Source organism: Epinephelus fuscoguttatus, linkage group LG4, assembly GCF_011397635.1.
Source record: "Epinephelus fuscoguttatus linkage group LG4, E.fuscoguttatus.final_Chr_v1".
Classification (NCBI taxonomy): Eukaryota; Metazoa; Chordata; class Actinopteri; order Perciformes; family Serranidae; genus Epinephelus; species Epinephelus fuscoguttatus.
The window spans coordinates 13,361,150-13,383,045 of record NC_064755.1 but is presented as its reverse complement, the minus strand read 5'-3'; the positions used below and the strand labels follow the sequence as shown (position 1 = coordinate 13,383,045).

The following is a 21,896-nucleotide window of genomic DNA, read 5'->3' as shown; positions in this document are numbered from 1 at the left end:
CCAATGTTGCCATCCCTAGAGCGACGTTGCTAGCATACTGAAAGATACCTTTAACGTATAATACAATATATTGTTCTTGATTAAACTAGTGGTTACAAGCATTTTTTTTGGTCCAGTCTGGGCCAATTTTCCAATGGGATTTTTATAGCAGGACATCTACTTGTAACAGAGTATTCTTAAAACAAGAAAGATCTGAATAGCTTACTTCCGGTGTCCAGTGACAGTGAACATGGAGAGAGGAAGGTGGCATGGTGGATTAAATAAAGACAAACAGTGGAAAACAAGATAAAGAAAAAAGAGAAGGAGGAGGAGGACTGAGTTAATGATGGATAGAGGAGAGGAGAGGAAAAGGGGATGCATGGCATGATGCCTTGGAGTGATTACCCAGGATCCAAGAGTGCCCTCATTAACTGACTGATGGGTAAACAGGAAGTGGCACATTTAGTGTAATGGGTAGTACTGAAACAATGAGAGAATACACTGCTGTTTATGGGGATCCAAGCAAACAACCCGTACTAGCATCAGTTATAATAAACTGTACATACAGACATATGTTTGACAGACAGACAGGTAGGTCTGTGGCTAATAAGAAAGTCACAGACAAGTGGAAAAACATTCAGCAGGTCAGACAGATAGATCTCACCACATCCAGTGAGGCCTGGTGGTGTGTTTGAGAATGGGCACTACAGACCAGTTTATGGTACTGATGAGGCAGGAGGAAGCAGGCAGATCCCATTATGAGCTCAGCAGGGGATAAGCTGGGAGAACAGGTCCATGACACAGACCCTTGGCCCCTGGCTGGACCATAGTGGCCTCAATCCTAATTGAACATCTGGCTACAGGACAAAGGACAATTTGGGCAAAGGAAGAGGGAGAGGAAGCGAGTGAAGCTCAAGGTTTGCAGACTGAACAATGGTCTCTAACTCTGGGGAAACATTGCATAAACACACTTTATTTTTGGTTAAATGTATAATTTTTCATAGAGGAGATTGAAAATATGGTGTCTGGGTTTGAAATAAAGAAAGAAAAATAGTAGATGAAAGAGAAAGCAGATGCAGAGGCAAAGCTGTAGTGGATGATCTGTGATGGAAGCTAATCCTGATTACCTCTGACATGAAGACATGCAAGGAGGTGCACACACACACACACACACACACACACATACACACAACAACCTGTTTAGAGTACTCAGATCTTCTACTTAAGGAAAGGTATTGATACCATAATGTCAGAGTACTCTATTACAAGGAAAAGTCCTGCATAAAAACACAGTACAGACCAATGATTAGAAAGTAAGCATAACATTCTTATTATGCAAATTTGCCCACTTTGAGGGAGTTATATTGTTATATAACTTTTATTAGAAGACTAGTAGTTGAGGTGGTTTTGATGACAAGTCTTAAAGCAATACTTTACCCCTAAATGACCACCTGTATATCAATTACTACCTCCATGTTAAGTTAAATTAGTGAGGAAAACTTTGTTTTCTCACATGCCTCCACAATGAACGAAGAATTCAAAAAGGGAGAAATTCTTGATGAATTTAAGTAAATGGAGGCTGCATTTAACATGAAATTTTTTTATCAAAACATCTGTTTTCAAACTCTCACACAACTTGTGCAGTATAATGCCTGCAGGCATGCTATTCGTCTGTGCGTGACACTGTTTATGACCAAAGTGTTTTAAATTGTACAGTGTAAGTGAAAATTCATGTGTTGGGAAGTACTAAACATACGACTGGATGAATGAGATCTGATCAGAGGTTTTTATTTTAATATAGTTTTGCAGATCTAAATCGTGAACCCCCATGGCTTTAATTCATCAAAAATTTTCTCAGTTTTTGGACTATTCATTTAAGTTTTCTTAACATATTTGATGTAACATGAGGGGAGTAATTAACATACAAATAGGGATGTGAAATATTCCTTCAATCTGCAAAGTAACAAGTCACTACAGCTGTAAGTAAATGTATCGGGAACAGCATTTCTCTGTGAAATATATGAACTGTATGAACAAAAGAATTAAAATTAAACTGCACCAATGTCACTGAGTAAATGTACCTTTCAGTACTGCAACTGTGATGTGATTTTGTATGTGCTTTGACTTTAGTTTATCATCACTGCCTGTGTGTGTATGTTGCACTGAAAGTTGTGAACATTATAGTTTTCAACATTTCAGAAGCAAGGGTTCCCTCTTGTGGCCAAAAGTAGAATGACCTCCTTGGACCTGATATTTGCATTGTTATTTGTATGGTTACAATAACACAAAGCCAAAAACTGCAGCAAAGATGACCCGTGTTGCTTTTACCTGTGAATTTTATTGTGAAACCTTTAACGTACTCTACACATGAGTGCACAGGCCTTACAGAACATGCCCTGCATGCATCAACATCGTCGTAATAATCTACTGCTGTTCTTACAGAAAACCTGAACAGAAACAAAATTTACAAAACTACAAATGAGAATAAGTAGAGTAAAAAAAGGAAAAAAGATGTTTTAAAAAACTTTCCCTCATGCTATTTATAGTAAAAAAAAAATGCCCCCCAGTATTCACAGAAAAAAAGGCACAATGAAAACAGAATAAAGGCACAAACCTAAAGCGAAGGATAATGATTGTAGCATGTGAGTAGTGGCTTTACACAGAGACAAGCAAGGTAAAGACAGACAGACAAATAGTGGGAGGCTCAGTGGACACTTTCTGCAGATGTTTCTGTGCATTAAGTACTTTTTAAATGCTTGAGCTCACTTTCCAGAAGAGTGGAGCAGAAAATTAATACATCTGGGAGCACAGAAGAGGGGTAAGGCACAGCAATGAAACAGAAACAAGACAGAAAAAAAGAACAAAAGACTGAAAATTGAAAAACAAAAGGAAAAGTGGAGAGGAAGACAGACGAGGAAAGGAGGAGGGGTCGCAGAGGAAGTCATCTCCAGCTCATGACAACAAGCAGAGCAAAAACAAGAAGACTTGAAAAGGAGGAGTGGACTTTAGTGTCCCAATCTAGGTCAGGAGGCACAACGCCAGCGCTGCCCCTCCCCGAGATCCTTCCTCTCTCTTTCTCTTGCTCCTCCTTTCCCAGAGAAAAGTGGAAAGGAAATTCTGGCAGAGCTCTCCCTCTTCCCTCCTCAATCCATGCCTCTCCCACTTTCTTTCTTTCCCTCATCATCTCATTCTCTCTTATTTCCCCCTTACTCCCCACTACTATTTTTTTTATGCCTCTTTCTTTTTGCATTTTCCCCCAACTCCCCACCTCCCCCTCTCCTCATGCCTGACACTACTAAATCAGCAGCATGTGGTCTTAATGGAAACCAGACCCTGACCCATTCCTCTCTAGCCTGCAGGCTTCTCCCTTGTATACTTAATTAGCTTCAACTCTGTTTAGCTTTAGCATGAAAAAAAGAGAAGAGGAGATACAAAAAGACAGCTACTGCTGCTATGGTTTTACTCTTCACAGGTCGAGCTGAGATGGACAGAGTTTGTAAAATACCACAACACTTTTCGATTCTTCTCGTTAAGTGTGAATAAATCCCCACCCTCTTGTATTTCATCCAAGCCCTGGCACCGGTCATATATCAATATGTCTCCACTGGGATTGTGTTTTTAGTGGTGTAGTCTGAACAGTTATCGTGGCTGTGGTGGGAGGAGGGGAGGCTGGAGCCCTTGTGTCTGTGTGCAAAAACTCTATGTGCCTTTGTTTGGGTAAGTGGTCTCTATGCATTGATGTGTGTGTGTGTGTGTGTATGTGTGTGTGTGCATATGTGGACATGCATGCACAGATTGAGTGCAGTTAGGGATTTTTTTTTTTGGAGATCATGTGACGGTGCATGTGTGTGTGTGTGTGTGTGTGTGTGTGTGTGTGTGTGTAGGGCAGACATAATGGGCTCAGTGGGAGACGAGCGGTCATGGACGCACACAGCTGTCTGACATTCCTGCGCTGGTCGGAGGATGAACTTCTTTTGCTACTGCTCTGTGTGTGTGTGTGTGTGTGTGTGTGTGTGTGTGTGTGTGTGTGTGTGTGTGTGTGTGTGTGTTTCATAAGCACTAACACACACACACACACACACACACACACACACACATATTTGCAGCGAAGCAACCTCAGCAAAAACAAAGACGACAATAAACAGAATCAAAAGTGCAAATTATCAGTTCTAAACACAGAAAAACGTCAAGGTTTGTTGAAGCACCATAGTCAAGCATAGTAGACTTGTCCATATTAATGCGTGTATTTGTTTAAGTTGTTTCTATAGCTACAAGCACTCATGTTTGTGTTTATGTACAGTGTGTCTGCTTCTATATAAATGTATGTGCATTATCGACTTTGTCTGCATTTATACTACAAATAAATCATCGGTCCCCCCTCTGTACAATTAGAATGGATAGAAACGGACATTCCTAGTGTGTCGTGTCTTTTCCAGGACACGTGTAGATGCTGACACATCATTTTTTAAATGCTGTGATAGTATAAAGGTGATTATGTTAAGGAACAGGGGTCTTCTTTTAACGCTATGATGGAATAAATGTGATTAGTGTAAGAAACAGAGGTATTTTTCCAGACATTTAGAAGGCACAAAGGGAGGCACAGGAGAAACACTTCAAGGCCAGTAGAGGGGAAAAGTACGCTGTAGCTCCACAGGCACAGTCTTTACCACTTTTGCATTATTTCACATGAGCAATAAAAGTCCTCACAATGAACGGGGCCCAAAACGGTGACTCATCATCAGCTTTCTTAGACTTTAGTACTGCGTCAAAGCTTCTTCCCGCTGCACCATAAGTACAAATTTCGACACCAACAACTGTCCCAGACAAATGACGAATACCCGCTCTATCTCTTCTAATTCTGTGCCTCACACCCAGTCCTGCAACGAACGTTTGCAGTGCACCAAGGCCCTCGGTGGCTCTTTGTTCTGTAGAGTCCTGAGGATGGCGTAGATTAGGATGAGGATGCACAGGATGAGGACCAGAGGAACAATCACCATCACCAGGGTCATGACCTTTGATTCATTGTCGGCCACCGTCACGACCACGTTCACCTCTTTGTCCTCCTCCTCCGTGCCATCAGGCTTAGAGGTTTGGTCTTCCTCTGCATTCGTGTCTTTGTCCCGGCCCCTGTCCGGCTCTTTGTGCTCATCTTTGCCTCGGTCTGAAGGGTTGATTGGTTTCTCTCTTGGTCCCTGCTCAGTGTCTGTGTCAGGCTTTGGGTGACGGGCTTCCATACAGCCCATGAAGTCCCTCAGGATGGAGCGAGGGTAGCCTTTCTCTGCTTCTGTCTTGCGGTTGTCAAACCTCCAGTAATTGGTGCCTTTGTAGAAATAGGTGTAAGCTGCATGAGAGGAAAATAAAAGATATTTAAGTCAGCCAACTCATATGCAATGGATTTGTATGTGAATATATTTATGTACAGTGTTGATATTTGCGGTCTAACCTCTGACCTTGTCATTGTCCACAAGCTTGGAGCAGCAGGAGGTGGGGAGTGACAATAATAATTAAATAGGGGCCGGACTACAGGACAGATATCAGTGAGAGAACTATGCCATGTGAGTGTAGCGGCAGAAGTTGCCTGTACCAGCCCAAAGGCTTTATTTAATTATTTCTAATGTGAGTAAAAATCTTTTTTTTTTTTGCTTTTGATCCTGTTCTGGTTGTATTTCAACTTTTTGGGAATTGCACGTATACACTTTTCCACTGAGATTTAAATGACATGTTTGGACAAAGAATGGCTACCTCCTTGTTCTAGGTGATTTGCTGATCCCAAAGTCTGCCACGATGCGATTTTGATTCAATTTAGGGCTCTGCGATTGATATGAAAGGATATCAGTAATCCTCATTTTCTTTTTCTTAGCTGCTTGCCATTGTCTGCCTGGCAATATGCCGCCAGCAGCTGTATTAATGTTTAGAGAGGAGGTGTGCTTGAACAGAAATGGTGACACAGATGTGCTATAGGAATTTCAAAATAAAGGTGCATAATAAGGTCCAGTGTGTCAAATTTAAGGGCATCTATTGGCAAAAGAATATGAAAATCGTGCTTTCATTACTCATGGGCTGTGTCCACCAAAGACTTTTTTTCCCAGCTGAAAATGCCAGGCGCTCCTCAGGAAATGCCTAGCTGGGAGCATTTGAGAACACTTTGGAGGCGCAGCTTTTTTCAGCCGTGACGCTTTAGTTGTGTCTGCCGTGATAAGGAATATCCCCGGATGTAAACATGTTGCATTGCATAAACACGCTGACCTCAGAAAAAACTTTGGTGGACATGGGTTCACCAGTGACTTTGGGTCCTCTTCCACAGAGGCTGCCACCTTATTCTACAGTAGGCAAGAACAGACAAACCATGCAATCGCTCTAGAGTCCATTTGTGTATTCGTGTCAGCCGCTGTTGTTCTCCTGCACAGTTGGCAAGTTTTAGTTCTGCAACCTCACTGCTAGATGCCACTAAATCCTACACACTGGACCTTTAAAGATAACAATATGATCAGTGATTTCACTTTGCATCAATATTAGATCATTGGATAATTTAATCAATGTATCGATCCAGTTCGCTGTATCATTACACCTCTATCTGTTTCCAGTCTGTATGGTAAGCTAAGCTAAGCTAAGCTAATTGTCTCCTGGCTGTAGCTTTGTATTTACTGCACAGACATGAGAGTGATATCAATCTTCTCATTTAACTCTCTGCAAGAAAGTCAAACAGTGTATTTCCCCAGATGTCAAACTGTTTGGAGAAATAGTGTTTGATTAAATGCCTAAACACAGCAAAGACTGTATTGCCATGAAAATGTAGGGTTGACTTTTGGTGCTTTCACAAAACATACATATTTATATAGTAACAAAATGAGATTTTTGATAATCAATGATCAGTGATGTGGACATAATGACTAAGTGGGTAAGTGCAAATAATAGAACAGCTAGAACAATCTGGTAAGTTCAGAAAATGACATCACTTTTACTGTAATGCAGCCTTTAAAACCAGGAAAAGACAGCACTTGATGATATCCAAAATCTAAGGCGATATCTAGTCTCCTATCACAGTATCAATATAGTATTAATACAGTGCCCAGCCATACATCAGTCACTTTGATTAACTTTGTTTGAGGAAAATAAAATTCAAGGATCGATGCAGATATTAATGGAAGCAAAGTTTGAAACTGAGCCCATAAAAGTGACAGACTTCAGACCTCACTTCATTTGTAAAGGCTGTCTCATTTACTTCGCCATTTCTCTCGACAAGGTAAATCTAAGTTCAGTGTTTGTGCAAACAAAAAGCAGACTCAGGAATGTTTCTTCAGGGACCAGTTTAGTGTTTGCACTCCCCCAACATTCCCCCACATTTTTGCACCACATGGGCTTCTGCAGAGCCAGGGCTGATTCTGATAAGTATAACACTAGACTATATATAAAATGTGTTAATATGTGTTGCACACATGCATTAAGATTTGGCAATTCGATGCAAAAAAAAAAAAAAAAAAAAACTACATACAATTTCTGGGTGTAAATGTAGCTCTGTAGTGCAAACCAGGCTTGTGCAGAGACATAAGAGCAGTTTGGGTGGAGATGAGATCTGACTGTTACGGAGTGCATTTAGAGCAGCTCTGCCACAAATCTAATTTCCAAAGGAAGGACAGGCCAACCCTCAAAACCAGAGCTCTCATTCCTCCTTTCACTCCCTCTCATCCCCTCACCCTTCTCTCTGCTCTACTTGCTCCAGCCTAACTGGTCTCAAATGTAATTTTTTCCCTCTCTGTCCTCTACACACCCAATTTCACCCCTCTAACCTTTCATACTTTCTCTCCCTCCACCTCTCCTCACTCATGCTGTTCCCCTGTTTTCAACACTGTATGTGCAGCTTTTGGTGTCTGCTGTGACTCTCATAGCACAGAAGCTGCTCCCTTCCTCCAAATAAATTTGCTTTATTGAAAGTCATTATTTACCGCCGTCATCGCTGAGGAAGGCTCCCTTAGGTGAGTTAGGGATGTTGCCCCATCTGCTGTTTGGCTTGGGGAAGTCGCGATCTGTAGACCGGGTCTCCTCATTGTATCGCCAGTATCTGGACACAGACAATAAATATGTATTAAGGCACGTAGAGATTCACACAAAATACAGTGTCTGTTTTAGATATGGATGGTAATATTATTTTTGGCTGGACCACAGAGGTGAGGCCAGCCCCATAAATGTGAATGTCTGTCCAGAACAGAAGAGGGGAGAAGAGGGTTGTGTTAAATCAAGACACAAGCGGTTTGACCAGTGGGTGCAGCTCCAGAGAAAGCAGGTCCCTTCTGTTTACTGTTCTTCATTTTAACATGTATTTACATGAGTTTTTGGCTGCACCGCAACAACAGGAACAGCTCATGCCTACTCTGCAAAGAGAAAGTCAGAATGAATGTGCTAAAACCTTGTTGCATGTATCTGTGTCTATCTGATACTGTACCTGTCCCCACTGAAGAAGTATGTGTATCCATTGGGCTCCCACCAGATCGCTGTGTCAATCTTGTGTGCAGGAACTCCTCGTCCGTACTCATATAAGGGTTGCGGGTATCCTGGCAGCACGTCAGCCTCCCTGAATACCCAGTATCTATCATCTGCAGGGAGCAAAAGCATAGTTTTGTAACAGTTTATATCTGGCTAAGAGAGAGGAGAGTGTGAGAGACATAATGAGAAGAAAAGCAGGGAGAAAAAGCGATGGCCAGAACATGTGGAATATGCCATGGGGTTTACTCACTCCAGAAGAAAAGTAGAGGGACAGGCAAGGTAGAAATGGTAGGCATAACACTTATTTTCCAAGGTTCCCTCATGTGAGAGCCAATTTCTCCTCTAACCTTAACCTTTGGACACACTTTTCAACCACTTTCCACCTCCACTGCCAGGGCACTGCTGAATTGCAACATACTGTACTGAACTTTAACAGCAAAGATTGTGCACAGGGCTTCTACTAATTGGTGCACACTTACTTTGAAATGCTGTTTTAAATGTTTTGTTATGATGTTATGTCTAGTACAGTATTTTGGATCCATTTGGGCAACATTTCTGCAGGTTTTGATGCAGAAAATGTGTTCCTCAAAATCAACTTGTGGAGCTTTTCAACCTCTCAAGAACATGACCAGAAAAGACAACAGATGTTAATGAGTGTAAATTGAGTCAGGTCAGTTTTCTTTATATAGTCCACAATCTCAAATTTGCCTCAAGGGGCTTTACAATCCGTGCAGCATCCTCTATCCTTCCATGCACCATTCAGATACGAAAAAACTCAAACCCTTTAAAGGTCTAGTTTGTAGGATTTAGTGGCATTCAGCAGTGATGTTGCAGAACTGTAACTTCTCCCATTTGCAAAGTGTGTAGGAGAACTATGGTGGCAGATGCGAAAACACAAGCCACTGCTTGGTTTGTCTATTCTGGGTTACTGTAGAACAACATGATGGACTCCATGGAGGAGGACTCACCCCGTAGCTCATTCTATGGTACAAGAATTCTTAGTTTCAGATGATTATAAACAAATAAAAACATAGTTCTGGATATCATATACGATTTTTTCCAATAGATACCCCAAAAACCTACACACTAGACCTTTAACTGAGAGTAAAAAAACAAACTGATCAAACTCTCAGACAATCCTGAAAATGCATGACAAAAACTTACTGTAAAAGTGAAAGCTCTGCAGCTGTTCACATCTGGAGCAGTGCACTGCAGAGAAGGCTGATGCAATCCTCCACCTCTCTCATGAGGCCTATTGGAGCTCAGCTGGGGCGAGAGTGTCATACTGGGCAAGCAACAGCCGCCACGATGCACAGGCCTCATTCAAGACAGCCAATGAGCTCAGCGACACACACTAATACACACACGAACTCTGTGATGCAGTTACACACACATGCAAAGACACACAGGCTCAATAGTCTCCACCTGCCGCCATATTGTCACAATGTTTAAACAGTAAATCATTATTTTCCTGTTCACATAACTTCCAGTGTTATATTTCCGTGCGTGAATGTGCCAGATACTGCGAGTTATAGCTGTGTTGAATTATTACCATATCCTCATAAATCACATTGTGTGAGGAAAAGAAAATTGCTGAGTTTGCGCTGTTTCCTTTCAGTCTGACTGGTTCAAATCAAAGCGCAGATTTGTGTTTCACTCCCAATTTTATATTTATGGAACACACTCTTTAACAGCTCCACGCTGGCTTCAGCTTTGCTCAGGGGGGAAAATAGCTGAGAAAACTACGGAAACTAACCAGCCGCTTGCTGTGCCCTTAAGCAAGGCACTAAACCATAAAATAAACCTCTGCGTGATCTTCCAAGAAGGGTTTGACGTAACACAACACAGTCTGCTCAACATGTGGCCGCTGTGTTATCGAAGTGACAGCTTTTATTGGTAATAAACAGCTTTGGCATACCTTTAAAGAAGACAAACTTGCCATCGTGGCGCTCGTAGGCTGCGTCGATGTCGCTAGGCAGGCCGATCCAGAAGACAGATATCGGCATGGGGTAGTTATCTAAGACACGGTTCCTTCTCACACGCCAGAACCAGCGGCCCTGCACAGGGAAGTAAAATAATGATGTTTATCTTTCATCAAGATTATTTATTATTCAGTTCCCCTTGCATGACCTGAATGTTGTTTGGACTCTAAGCGGGGTCGTGTTAGTTCACAGATTTATACATGTCCTTTTAATGGAGGTCAGGGGTTGTAAAAACACCAACAGCATGTGGAAAATTATTGCTGTCTGATCTGAAGCAACCCATTTAATTGTACAATGCACAAATATGATCAATAATTCTTTACATCTCACCTTGAAAACAAACATCTCCCCCCTCAGCATGGTCACCGTGTCAAAGTCCCCATCACAGATATTGGGGGGCTGGTTGCCTGGCACCTTTGGGGGTCGGGGAGGAGCAGGGGGCCGAGTAGGTGGGGGAGGAGGGGGGGCATCCTTTCTAACGTGTGGGGTGACAGGTTCTGGCTCAGGCTGGGAGACGGTGGTAGTGGTGGTGGTTGGGAGGACGGGAGGTGAGGTAGGCGTGGGGCTTGTCTCTGGCTGGGCTGGGGGTCGTGGGCTGCTGCCGGTCGGGTCTGGTGATTCAGGTGGGGGGTCGGTGGGAGAAGTGGTGGGTTCATCTTCAGGTGGGGAGATGGGGGAGTCATCATTGGGCTCGTCGTCAGGGGCAGGAGGAGAAGTGGGTGGAGCATTAGTGGGGAGAGGGGGACCTGAGAATGAAAGATGGAGAGCTTGGGCTCAGAATGAGAAAGAGAAACTTCCACAGTTTAGATGGTTTGTTTTTCCTCTTGTATTTTTATGGAAAATGCAAAAACAACTTCCCTCTGAAATGAAATACATTCTTCCAGCCCGTCTGTGTGGCATGAGACATCAATCATTTCTTTTAGACTCTCCTCCCTTTCCCTTGTGTCCTCTCTATCTCTCCCTCACACAAAGAGAACCTAATTTTCCGTTATGTGCAGCGACCATAAGGCCACTTGACTGACTGCAACTGTGCTGCTGCTCTTTGGAAAATTCAACCCTGCTGGTTGCTAAGAGAAGAAAACACACAGATACAGCCAGTTATGTAATGAGTACGGACAGCTGATGGGCTTGAAGACGTATTATGTTACACTGAGCCAAAAATACTGCTTGGAATATATGAGGGTTGATGTGACTCAGCTATCAGTATGTGGAGAAATTCAGTATTTGCAACATTTTAACCTGCAGTACAGTCGACTGACACTGGATGTAAACAAGTCTCTTTTTCCAGCGTTTTTACGCAGCATTAAAGGCAATACAACAGTCTGTAAATTATGTTACACGTAGCGTTTTTTCTCAGCACTGGCATCTTTTTTCAAATATTCTCAGTAAGGAGTGAGTGTATACAGCTGCCTAGAGGAAAAAGTGCTGCACCCACTTTTTTCAGAGCGCCTTTATTGTGCGGCCGCTCTGAGTACTTGAAGCTGAAAGTCACTTGACGCCGGTGGCATCACTGCTGCTTTAGCTAGGCTACTGTCTACTGTCACGACGAAGACAGAAAAGCTCATGTTTTGGGAGCAGATCGGTTTGCGGACACTATATGTTGCTGGTGAGTGTTGTGCTTTTTATCACCAATCTCTTTGTGGGCTAGAAGCCTCTGTTAATGTAGCATCTCGTTAGCTACTTGGCTAATGTTGGTGTCACCAAAACCAATGTGCAGCACATCATTATTTTTTTTTTTCAATTGAGTTCAGTGTCTTATGTGTGTTCTCAAATCTTTGTTTGATTCTGTGTCTTATTTTCCTCTCACACACAATGGACTCTCCCTTAGTATACAGTATACTGTGTTTTAGAGCCATGGAAAGCTCACTGCCTGATGAAAGACCTATTAGTTGGCTACTTTCATCACAGGACAAAAAACAACTCTTACCAGCTGCCCAGAGTGGAATTGTGTCCATGAAGGAAACCACCTCCATGGACACAGGCAGTTCTGTTTATGTTACAAAAATACTGTCCTATCTTAACTTTTTTTGGCCATTGGGAGCAGCAGAGCAAGCTGTAAACACAACATCAACATATCATTACCTTATAAAGTATTTTTGGCAAACATATTAGCAAAAGGTTGGCTTTGGCTGCTTGGTGCTGGGCAGGTAGTGCACGGTGGATTGTTAAAGCATGTGAGCTGAAAACAGCTGCCTGTTATGGTCAAAAAAGACACCGATGAGAATGAACCAAAAGAAAAAAGCTGCAGGCCGTAAAATCAAAACAATGTGCTGAAAGAGGCTAAAATGCTGCAAGGAGCTGGGGTGAAATCCGAGTTGGCAATGTTATTTTATCCATTGTTGATATAAAAACATTGATTAGTGCAGCTTTAAAGTAAATGAGGAAATAAGATTTAACTATATCTATAAATCATTTTAAACCTTCCCTTATGTTAGATGCTTCATTTTACACACAGACTAACACCTAGGGCTGTGCAACATGAGGAAAATATGTGATAACATTGTTGAATATCACAAAAACAATACGACTTGCAATGAATAAACAGGTCATAAAGTTTGCCCAGGCAGACACAGTACCTGTGCTTGTGCCACGTCGTCTCTCCTGTATCCAAAATATTGCCAGATGGAGGACGGGGTATTTATTTAAGCATTCACACTTTTGTTTGCACCCATCTTGCCACACTTTCCTCCTGTAGTAAGGCAGCACTAGTCTGATAAACCTCATTCACATGTGTGTAGATTCTGTCCAATGAGACGTTGCCTAATGGCAGGGGCTCTTTCTGATTGGCGTGAAAGTTAACAGCACGGCGCATATCAGACAAAACAGCACATACAGACAGAATGTAATTTAAGATGTTGTTACTGGTATATTCAAAGTGCAATATCCCAGTCTTTCACGATGTGTTGACATCACGATGACAATAAAAAAACAATATATTGTGCAGCCCTGGTTACAGCAGTATTGGTGTATAGTAAGTAAGTATTTGGTAACACTTATAAGACTCAAAGTCTCTCACCGAAATAGTTAAGATTTAAGTCAACAGATGAGTAGCTGGTGAGGAAAAACTGACCTGGGAGGCAAAGCTACCGGTCTCTCACATAAAAGCCTCTACAAAGGAACCCAAATGTTTATTCCGAGCATCAAAGTTTATGCTGTGTAAGTCTCTATTTAAACCCTTCAGATCCTTTTTTCAGATGCAATCAGAGCCTTTCTCTAGCACAGTCCTTCAGATCTGTGTGATAAAGTGAACTACTGTATAATTTCAGGCAAACATTTACCTTATAGTATTTACAGCAGCAGGATCCAGTTTGCCAAAGCTCTAGTTTACTCTGGTGAAAATGTTCAGTGTAGGCGTATCAATAGGCCAGAATTGTGTGGGTATGGAAAGACTGGGGGTTTTCAGGGCAAACTAAAACCATAGACAGCATTCCCAAACTGAATTAGATTTTTTATCTGTTATGTGATACCAGACACCAGGACAAAACAAACAAAAGAAAGAACATGAACCTTGCAGAAAATACTTATTTTTGTCTGCAGAAATGATAAATCAGTCATTTAGTGTAAACAATGTCTGTTATGAATCTATGTCGGCAGTTTAAGAGGCGACAAATGAGTATTTGGGCCTGTAATTACAGCTCTTATAACAGGGCTGCAGCAGAAGCACACCAACACATATTGTACATGCAGTACACACTAATACACACACTTTCTCTAGCCAACATGCAAATACACGCACACACACACACACACACACACACACACGCGCACAAACACAAAGATGTCATCTGTCAGTAAATAACAATGCCATCCATTCATGCAGGGAAAGCCTGAGAACATCATAACGGCATGCATGATATGCTGTTTGGAGCGAGGTTTGGCTGTGTGTGTGTGTGTGTGTGTGTGTGTGTGTGTGTGTGCGCACACAAAGCTTCTTTGCAAGGCTTCTTGTCTTCTTTTGACGAGTGTCTAGATGTGATACGAGTGCGATAAAACCTCAAATTACAGCTGACCATCTGCACTTCAACCTCACAGTGATTTCAGAGCCACAGCAGTCTGAGACTGCAGTCAAAACATCAAAAACATTCACAGTTTTGTTCTGAGTGTCCCTGCAAGAGCTGGAAGATGATAAAAATCCAGTTTTGTTGACAAGGGTGATAGCGTTTTAGTTGTGGATACATTTTAGATATGTCATGGTTGGGACATATCACGCTTTTCCTTATTTTCTGTTTACATATACAGTGTTTATAGTGTTGAATGTTCATATCAAATGTGGTCAAAGTTTCAAATAATGAGGTAAACATATGTAGAAGTGATCCATGTGAGCTCAAACTTCAGACTTCAGCCCATTCTGAATACTCTGTTTCCCAGGTTTGATTCTAATTCTGAGACAAGCTGATGTCAGCTTGCAACAGATTTTTTTTTTTATGGTCATCTGCTCCAGGCACGCTACTGCAAGCGTGTACATTACATACTATACACTGCTACATGTAGCTACACGCTAACGTCATGGAAATGTGTAATCTTGGCTCCCGATGATCGCTGTATCATATTCCTGCTATCATATGTTATATGTCTATTCTCTGTAATGGTAATTTCCGACAGAGACTCTGAAATGCACAAGAAACACTGACCAATCAGAGCAGACCAGGCTTTATCTGGAGCAGGTCTTAAAGAGACAGGCACTAAAGTGTCTCAGACAGAGGTTGAATACAGGTGTTCCAGCACAGACTGTATGACCATTTAAGTATGTCAGCGTGTTCTGGTAGAAACCCAAAACCCGAGTATGAACCTGAAAATGAGCACAATACGTCCCCTTTAAATAAATATTGTTGAAAACATAAATAAACACAGTGATGTCAATAGGTGTATCATTACAAGGGTGTGCTTCTTACCATATATGTACTGTATTCCTTTGATGTCATCCTCATGTAGCGTGAAATTGTGTGTGTGAATCCACTGGTAGAAAGGCGCCATTATGGCACTGGGGTTATCTGAGTGCTCCATACCCAAAGCATGACCAAGCTCATGGACTGCAACCAGGAAGAGGTCTATACCTGCAAGACAGACAGTGACACTTTTAGCATTTTCATACATATATATATATATGTATATATGTCAAGCGTTGTGATTTCTATTAAAAATACATGTCAATTGGAAAAAAAGCACACTGCAAACAGAGTTTGCTGTATTTGACATGCTGAAAAACGCAGTCACCCATCTATTGCAGCAAACCAGAGGTGGTGCTGATTGAAAACCAAGACTCTTTCAACTGTGGCTTCTGTGCAATGATCAGCAGCAGTGGCTGGTACTTCTCATCAAGACAAAGTTCTTTTGAAAAACTAGTCCCTAAACTCAGACAAACATTACAAGTGATCACACAAGACCACCCACTGATACTCACTAGATTAAACAAACCTACAGTAAATATCATAGATGAATCAAAGAGGCACTTTGTTGTACAACGAGGAACGTTTCTGAATCAAACAAGAAGAGCTGTTTCACCATTTTGCAAATCACGACATGAGGAATACATTTAAATTAAATTAGGCTAATACATTATTTAACAAGCTAATCAGCTGACTAGATTTTATTTGTACGGCATCACAGCAAGTTGACAAAGAAATCTTATTTTTTGTCATCAACATATACCCAGTGAGCCTTTCAGACTGCAGCCCAATTGACCAGGAAAGGGAGGACTACGGATGATCACAGCGAATGATTAAAGAGACTATCTCATTACAAGAAAATCACAGGTTCATTTGCCACAAGAAGAAGAAGAAGAAGAAGAAGAAGAAGAAGAAGAATCAACTCACTAACCTTCAGGGTTTTGGTTGTCCAGTGTCCAAGGCTCATCAGCATCAAAGTGTGTATCCCCACCTATCCCTGGTCCGGGATAGTAGGCGTGAGCCAGTGACCCTCCCTCGCCATCAAACAATGACATGTCACCGTGGAAACCAGAGGCAAACAACAACAGGATGTCAGCGAGGTCTGCCTGGCTGCTGTTGGTGCTGATGTTGTTTTCAGCAGGTAACTCCTCAAAGGTGAGCGGCGTGACCCGTCGCCACGTGTCAAAGGCCTTACGGATAGCATTGTATGTCTGCTCTTCGCCCAGCGAAGAGGGGATGTGTTGGTTCATTATACTGGAATATAAAAAAGAAAAAGCATGTTAGAGTTGGTATTTTAAACATTCTGCTCTGTTGTTGTCTTACTTGTACATCTCAGTGCTATAAACCTGTAAGTGATGTGATCTTTGCCCCAGTGCTGTCCAGTGAGAGCGTAGCGTTTCTTCCTTGCTCCTTCATCCAACTCATCCGCTTTTCTGTCTGGAAGGCCGCAGCGAGGCCGACGCATGGCCCTACACACACACACACACACACACACACACAAACTACATTACGAAAAAAGTACTACAAAATGCAGCTTGCACAGGTAATATAATGACTGTTTTCTCAAGGCCATCAGCTCAGCCTTTATACTGTATGCTTTGACTTTTATGAATGGTAATTCCTAATCTCTTTTCCAGACTCCTCACAAATCTGAAAGGATTTTTTCAGCCAGGACTTTAGTGCAACATCTCTGAAAACTGAAGATGTGAAAAGGCCAAAACCACAAGATGAAAATCCATTTGTCATGTTGAAGGAATAGTTTGACATTTTAATACAGTTATTCAATTTCTGTCAAGAGTTAGATGAGAAGATTCATGAAATAACTGTAGGCCTACTGCAAATATGAAGCTACAGCCAGTAGCCGGTTAGCTTAGCTTAGCACAAAAACTGGAAACAAGAGGAAACAGCTAGCCTCGCTCAGTCCTAAGGTAACAAAATCTGCAAATGTGTCTTTTTTATGCTTCAGTTTTTGTGTGGAATAAACAAACAAGATATTAAATGTTAATTAGTGATGTGTTTGTTGATATTGTTACCTTTGCACTGAGCTAAGCTAGCTGCTTCTCCTATCTTTATGCAAGGTTAAGCTAACCTGCTTCTGCTGTTAGCTTTATAGTTAGCCTATAGACATGGCAGTGGTATCAATCTCAGCAAGAAGGCGTATTTCCCAAACTGTCAAACTCTTCCTTAAAGACCTTGTTATTTTTCCATAAAGCTCACAGTCACTGTACACTGAGAACAAAGGTCTAATAAAGGAGCTCAAGGTCACAGCTGAATGTGAGGATATGACACAATAGACTGACTAACCTCATTAATCACAGTGTGATATAAGCTAAATTAAACTTTAACCCGAACCTTATGGGCATAAAAAGTCAAGCTGGCAGTGTTTCAGCAGCCCCTGGTGATGCGGACACATTAATGTGACAATGTTATGATGTGATGGGGAAAAGCCAGTGCTCTTAAACAAATTGCTTCAGCATGCTTGGTTGCTGAGTTAAGGTTTGTTGCTCAGAGATCTCAGATGACAAACTGAAATCTGTGGCCATGTATTGTTCCATCTATACCATACAAAACATAAATAATGAGAAACTTAATTTTTTAAAAATGCAAATAAATGCCACATAAATTCCTACATCCCGCAAGATCACTGGGTTCACTTTGTGGTCACTGCACAGAAATGGTAAGTTATGTCACATGTTATTGCACTGATACAGAACAATGTGGGGCTTACACAACAGTAGCAGGATCCATCTCTCCGGTCACCTCGAGGCCATAGAAGCGCTGCATGTCGCTGATTGCTTTGGACAGGATCTGAGCTGACTGCATGGTGGACATCTGACTGCTTGCCTGTGACAGGTAGCCAAACTTACGAAGCCATGCCTGTGAGGAGAACGTCAGTTTTGCTGAATCAGTCTTGGTAAAAGTTGCTGAACACTTGTGTCCATTTCTGATGCATGGTGTTCATGTGTATGACAGCTACAACTGTAACGCTAATCCACTGTCTAATGACTGAAGAGAGCATCCGAGGAGTTAAAAGAAAAGAGAAAGTAGAGATAGAAACCAGATGGCTTCCATTAACATTACGACATTCCTGCTCTCTCATTCCTGCGCCCTCTCCTCACTGACAGCCAAGATGAGGAGAGGCAAACAGAGGAAGAACTGGAAACAGGAAAACTAAAGGACATTAATTTAACTGCATGTCACTACTTTAGCACACAAAACAAACAAAAAACTCTGCATGTGTGTACTTCAAATGATGGTAAAATGCTGACAGAGCTGAATTTCCCCTCTTTGTTTCATGTTTGCTGACAGTGAAATTGAGCGTGTAGAGCCACGTAGCCGGGCAAACAGCACGAAGGCCTCTGTGTGTGTGTGTGTGTGTGTGGGGTTGAACCTCTGTCAAGTTTGGAGTTCTACCCTTTTAGAAGCCTCGGCAGCAGAGATAAAAAAAAACAACTCCACAGGCCCTCTCACACAGTTGGATCATGGGACTCATACCTTCATGCCTTTACAGGATGAACACAGGCCAGGGGCAAAACACACACACATGAAACACACAAAGAGACATCATGCATGCACACACTCAGACAGAGAAAATCCTTAGAAAAATTTCTGCATAGCATGACAAGTCCCAACATTAGTGAGCTTTTTCACATGAGTGCCTGGGGAACATGAAGGAAGAGAAGCAAAACCTCTGTAAGTCATACCTGAAATCATATATATATGATATTCTGATGTCTATATAAACCACAACACAGGCTTTTTACACATGTAAATCAAAATCTTTTTTCTTTACTTCTTTATAAACAGGTTGCTCACTGATGGTAGCCTCCCTATTAGGCATCTATAATCAGGGTATGGACACTAAATAACAAACTATACTGCCACTGTAAACAAATATAAAGACACTTTCAAATGTTTATTAATGCATTCATCAACAACTTTAACTTCCATCCATCTGTAACTGATGTATAAACACATAGTGAATATTTGATAGCACAGTTTCCAATTATAATTTTATGATATCCACATAAACCAATCATTACAATGCGTTTTAAAGCAGTAATTAACTGCTTACACTTACACAAATATTAACAGTGTTCAAAAACATGTTAAAAACTCATGAGGGCATCATGAACTCAAAGTCCACTTACTAGCTTTCTTCAGAACTGTCATTATCTGTTTATGGAAGTCTCATAAGACAAGTAACATTCGACAAATACATTAAAAACACTTACACTGTCCTTTTAAATGTACGACTATGTTATAGTGTTATAAACAGTTAATATTCTCATTACAAAGTCTGCTAATAAATGCTAAATGCTTTGATGTGGATTCTGTTGTATTTAACAGGATATGATCGTCACGATATGATTCAATAACAAGAGTCAATAATACTGGATTATTTTTAACCTTAAAATGAACTCTACCTTGTAACACAACACACACACTTGTGGCACAAGGTCAAAAGGTCAGGTGACATCCCTGCAGTTCAACAGCACACCTGATGCTGATGCATTTTACCAAAACAAACATGAAGATTTGAACTTATAACCTTTTTATGGAGAGCTAAATTTCCACAAGCTGCAAACAGGATTTCCTTTAAGACACTTATTATGATAACTGTTATTTCATAAACTATTTACAAATAATAAAAATTGAATACTGTGACTTTCTACATGTAAAATGAGGTCTGTCCCCTGACCCACCGATGCTACTGTACCTCAGCATTGACGCCTTCTTCCTCTGGGACATCTGTGGCCGTGCTGCACAGGATCAGGGACAATAAGGAAGATAATGTGATAATGATCTGAGTCCACGGTTGTTTGGATGCCATCTTCATCATCTTCATGGAAGATGCGGTGACAGAAAACAGCCAAACAACTTTCCTCCGGCCGGCAGGGATACAGGACAAAGTGCTGTCGGTCTTATTCTCCTCTGAGCTCCGCAACAAAGTCAGCTATCTGCTCATTTTTGGAATTGCAACATGCCACCAACTATTTTGCGCAAATAAAGGTGCATTTACAAACCGTCGGGAAAAAAACACTTGAATCAAGATGGTATTAATCCAATCCCGGCCGCAGGCAGTCCGATATGTCCCGGTCCAGCAGCCTCATGGCTCATACAGCAGCTCCTTTCATGCATGCAGCTCACACTGTAGCCAGCGGGCATATAAACTAGACCTTGCCCCCTTCCGACGTCCACAATGGCTGATCAGCAGCAGGGAGCTACAAAGAAGAAGTCCTGCAAAAAGTCTCCTTCCACTTAGTGCAAACACGGCTCACTAGTAAGCACACAAAAATGTCTCTTCTTAAATTAAAAAGTTTCTGAACTTGCTGCGTAAAGTTGCGCACGACTAAAAATCTTCAGACAACCACGTACCAGGGTTTTAAATTTCACCTGCGCTGTGTGTCCCCAACAAACCTCTCCGACATTAACTCCGGTTTAATCTGAAGGGAAACGCGTTGTGTACATATTTGAGAGCACCATCAAACAGCTGTCTATAAAAGATTTCTAATGATTTCATGAGAAGGCCCTCCTCCCTCCTCACACAGCAGACCTGCAGCACAGGGTCAGTGCGCCACCTGCTGGTCCTATAGGACACTACAGTCACACAGGAGCTGCTGCTGTTTATGGACTAAGAAGCACGTTTCTTTTAATGTGTGAAAGCATTTCATTTGATCCAGCATCCTCACCGGTGCTTTTTAAATGCTATACATGAACTCAGGCAACACTAACTTTGTGTTAAAGCTTGTACTTACATTTAATAGTTGGCATACATTATACAAGACAACACAACTGTCATATTGCCTTGTTGTAGCAGATGATAGCTGAGTTTAATTCAGTACAGGACAGTGAGTCAGCATGCACAATACCACAATAAGTACTGAAGTTACACCTGTGATTTTCCTGCTATGACACATTGTTCTTCATGTTTAATCTGCCTTTAAACCCTGTTTAGGTGCTGTGTAATGAATTTGGGATGGTCCATGGGATATATTAATATTTGGGATGCTGTGTGTTACATAATATTTAAGGTAATGCATATTTTTGCCTCTCAGGAGAAATGTTCTTCTGTCCTCATGCTGCAGGATTTAAAGGTTTACAGAGCTCTTAAAATCTTTTTTAATATACTACTCTTCTTTCCATTGTTTGTCTGCTGGAATGATTTACATATCCTGCTATATATTACACTATAACATAAATCATTGTTTGATTTTCTGTTGTATTTCAGCGCTATATAGAGTATGTTATACAAAACTACATTCTACCTCTAAGGAAATCTTGAAATACTGTTCCTTCTAATATTAAATATTTGTGTGGCTTAGCAGCAGCAGAGATAGAATCCAGTAAAAGCAAGTAGACTTTGACGATTTACAGCCATATTGTTGCTTTTATCAATTTACATGCAAATGTTCCCAGACATATATTTTTCAGTCTATTAAACAAAATACACTGTGGTCAGCAGACAGCAATGGAACTTGACTTTGTATGACTTATTGCATAGACTTAACTACATGTCTTCTAAAACAAGTCTGTATATCATGTATGCACTGATGGAAAATGTAGT

At 41.4% G+C, this 21,896-nt stretch overlaps 1 protein-coding gene across 1 annotated transcript; it reads right to left on the bottom strand.

The window, feature by feature from the left end:
• Positions 1 to 3,810: 3,810 nt before the first annotated feature.
• Positions 3,811 to 20,843, bottom strand: mmp15a (matrix metallopeptidase 15a). The gene is made up of 10 exons (XM_049573093.1): positions 20,049 to 20,843; positions 18,057 to 18,205; positions 16,675 to 16,797; positions 16,260 to 16,582; positions 15,335 to 15,496; positions 10,773 to 11,188; positions 10,379 to 10,517; positions 8,420 to 8,570; positions 7,923 to 8,038; positions 3,811 to 5,320 (listed from the first exon to the last, which is right to left on the bottom strand). Exons 1-10 carry the CDS (start codon positions 20,175 to 20,177, stop codon positions 4,845 to 4,847), a joined length of 2,184 nt encoding a protein of 727 aa, XP_049429050.1. The 5' UTR covers positions 20,178 to 20,843; the 3' UTR covers positions 3,811 to 4,844.
• Positions 20,844 to 21,896: the final 1,053 nt, after the last annotated feature.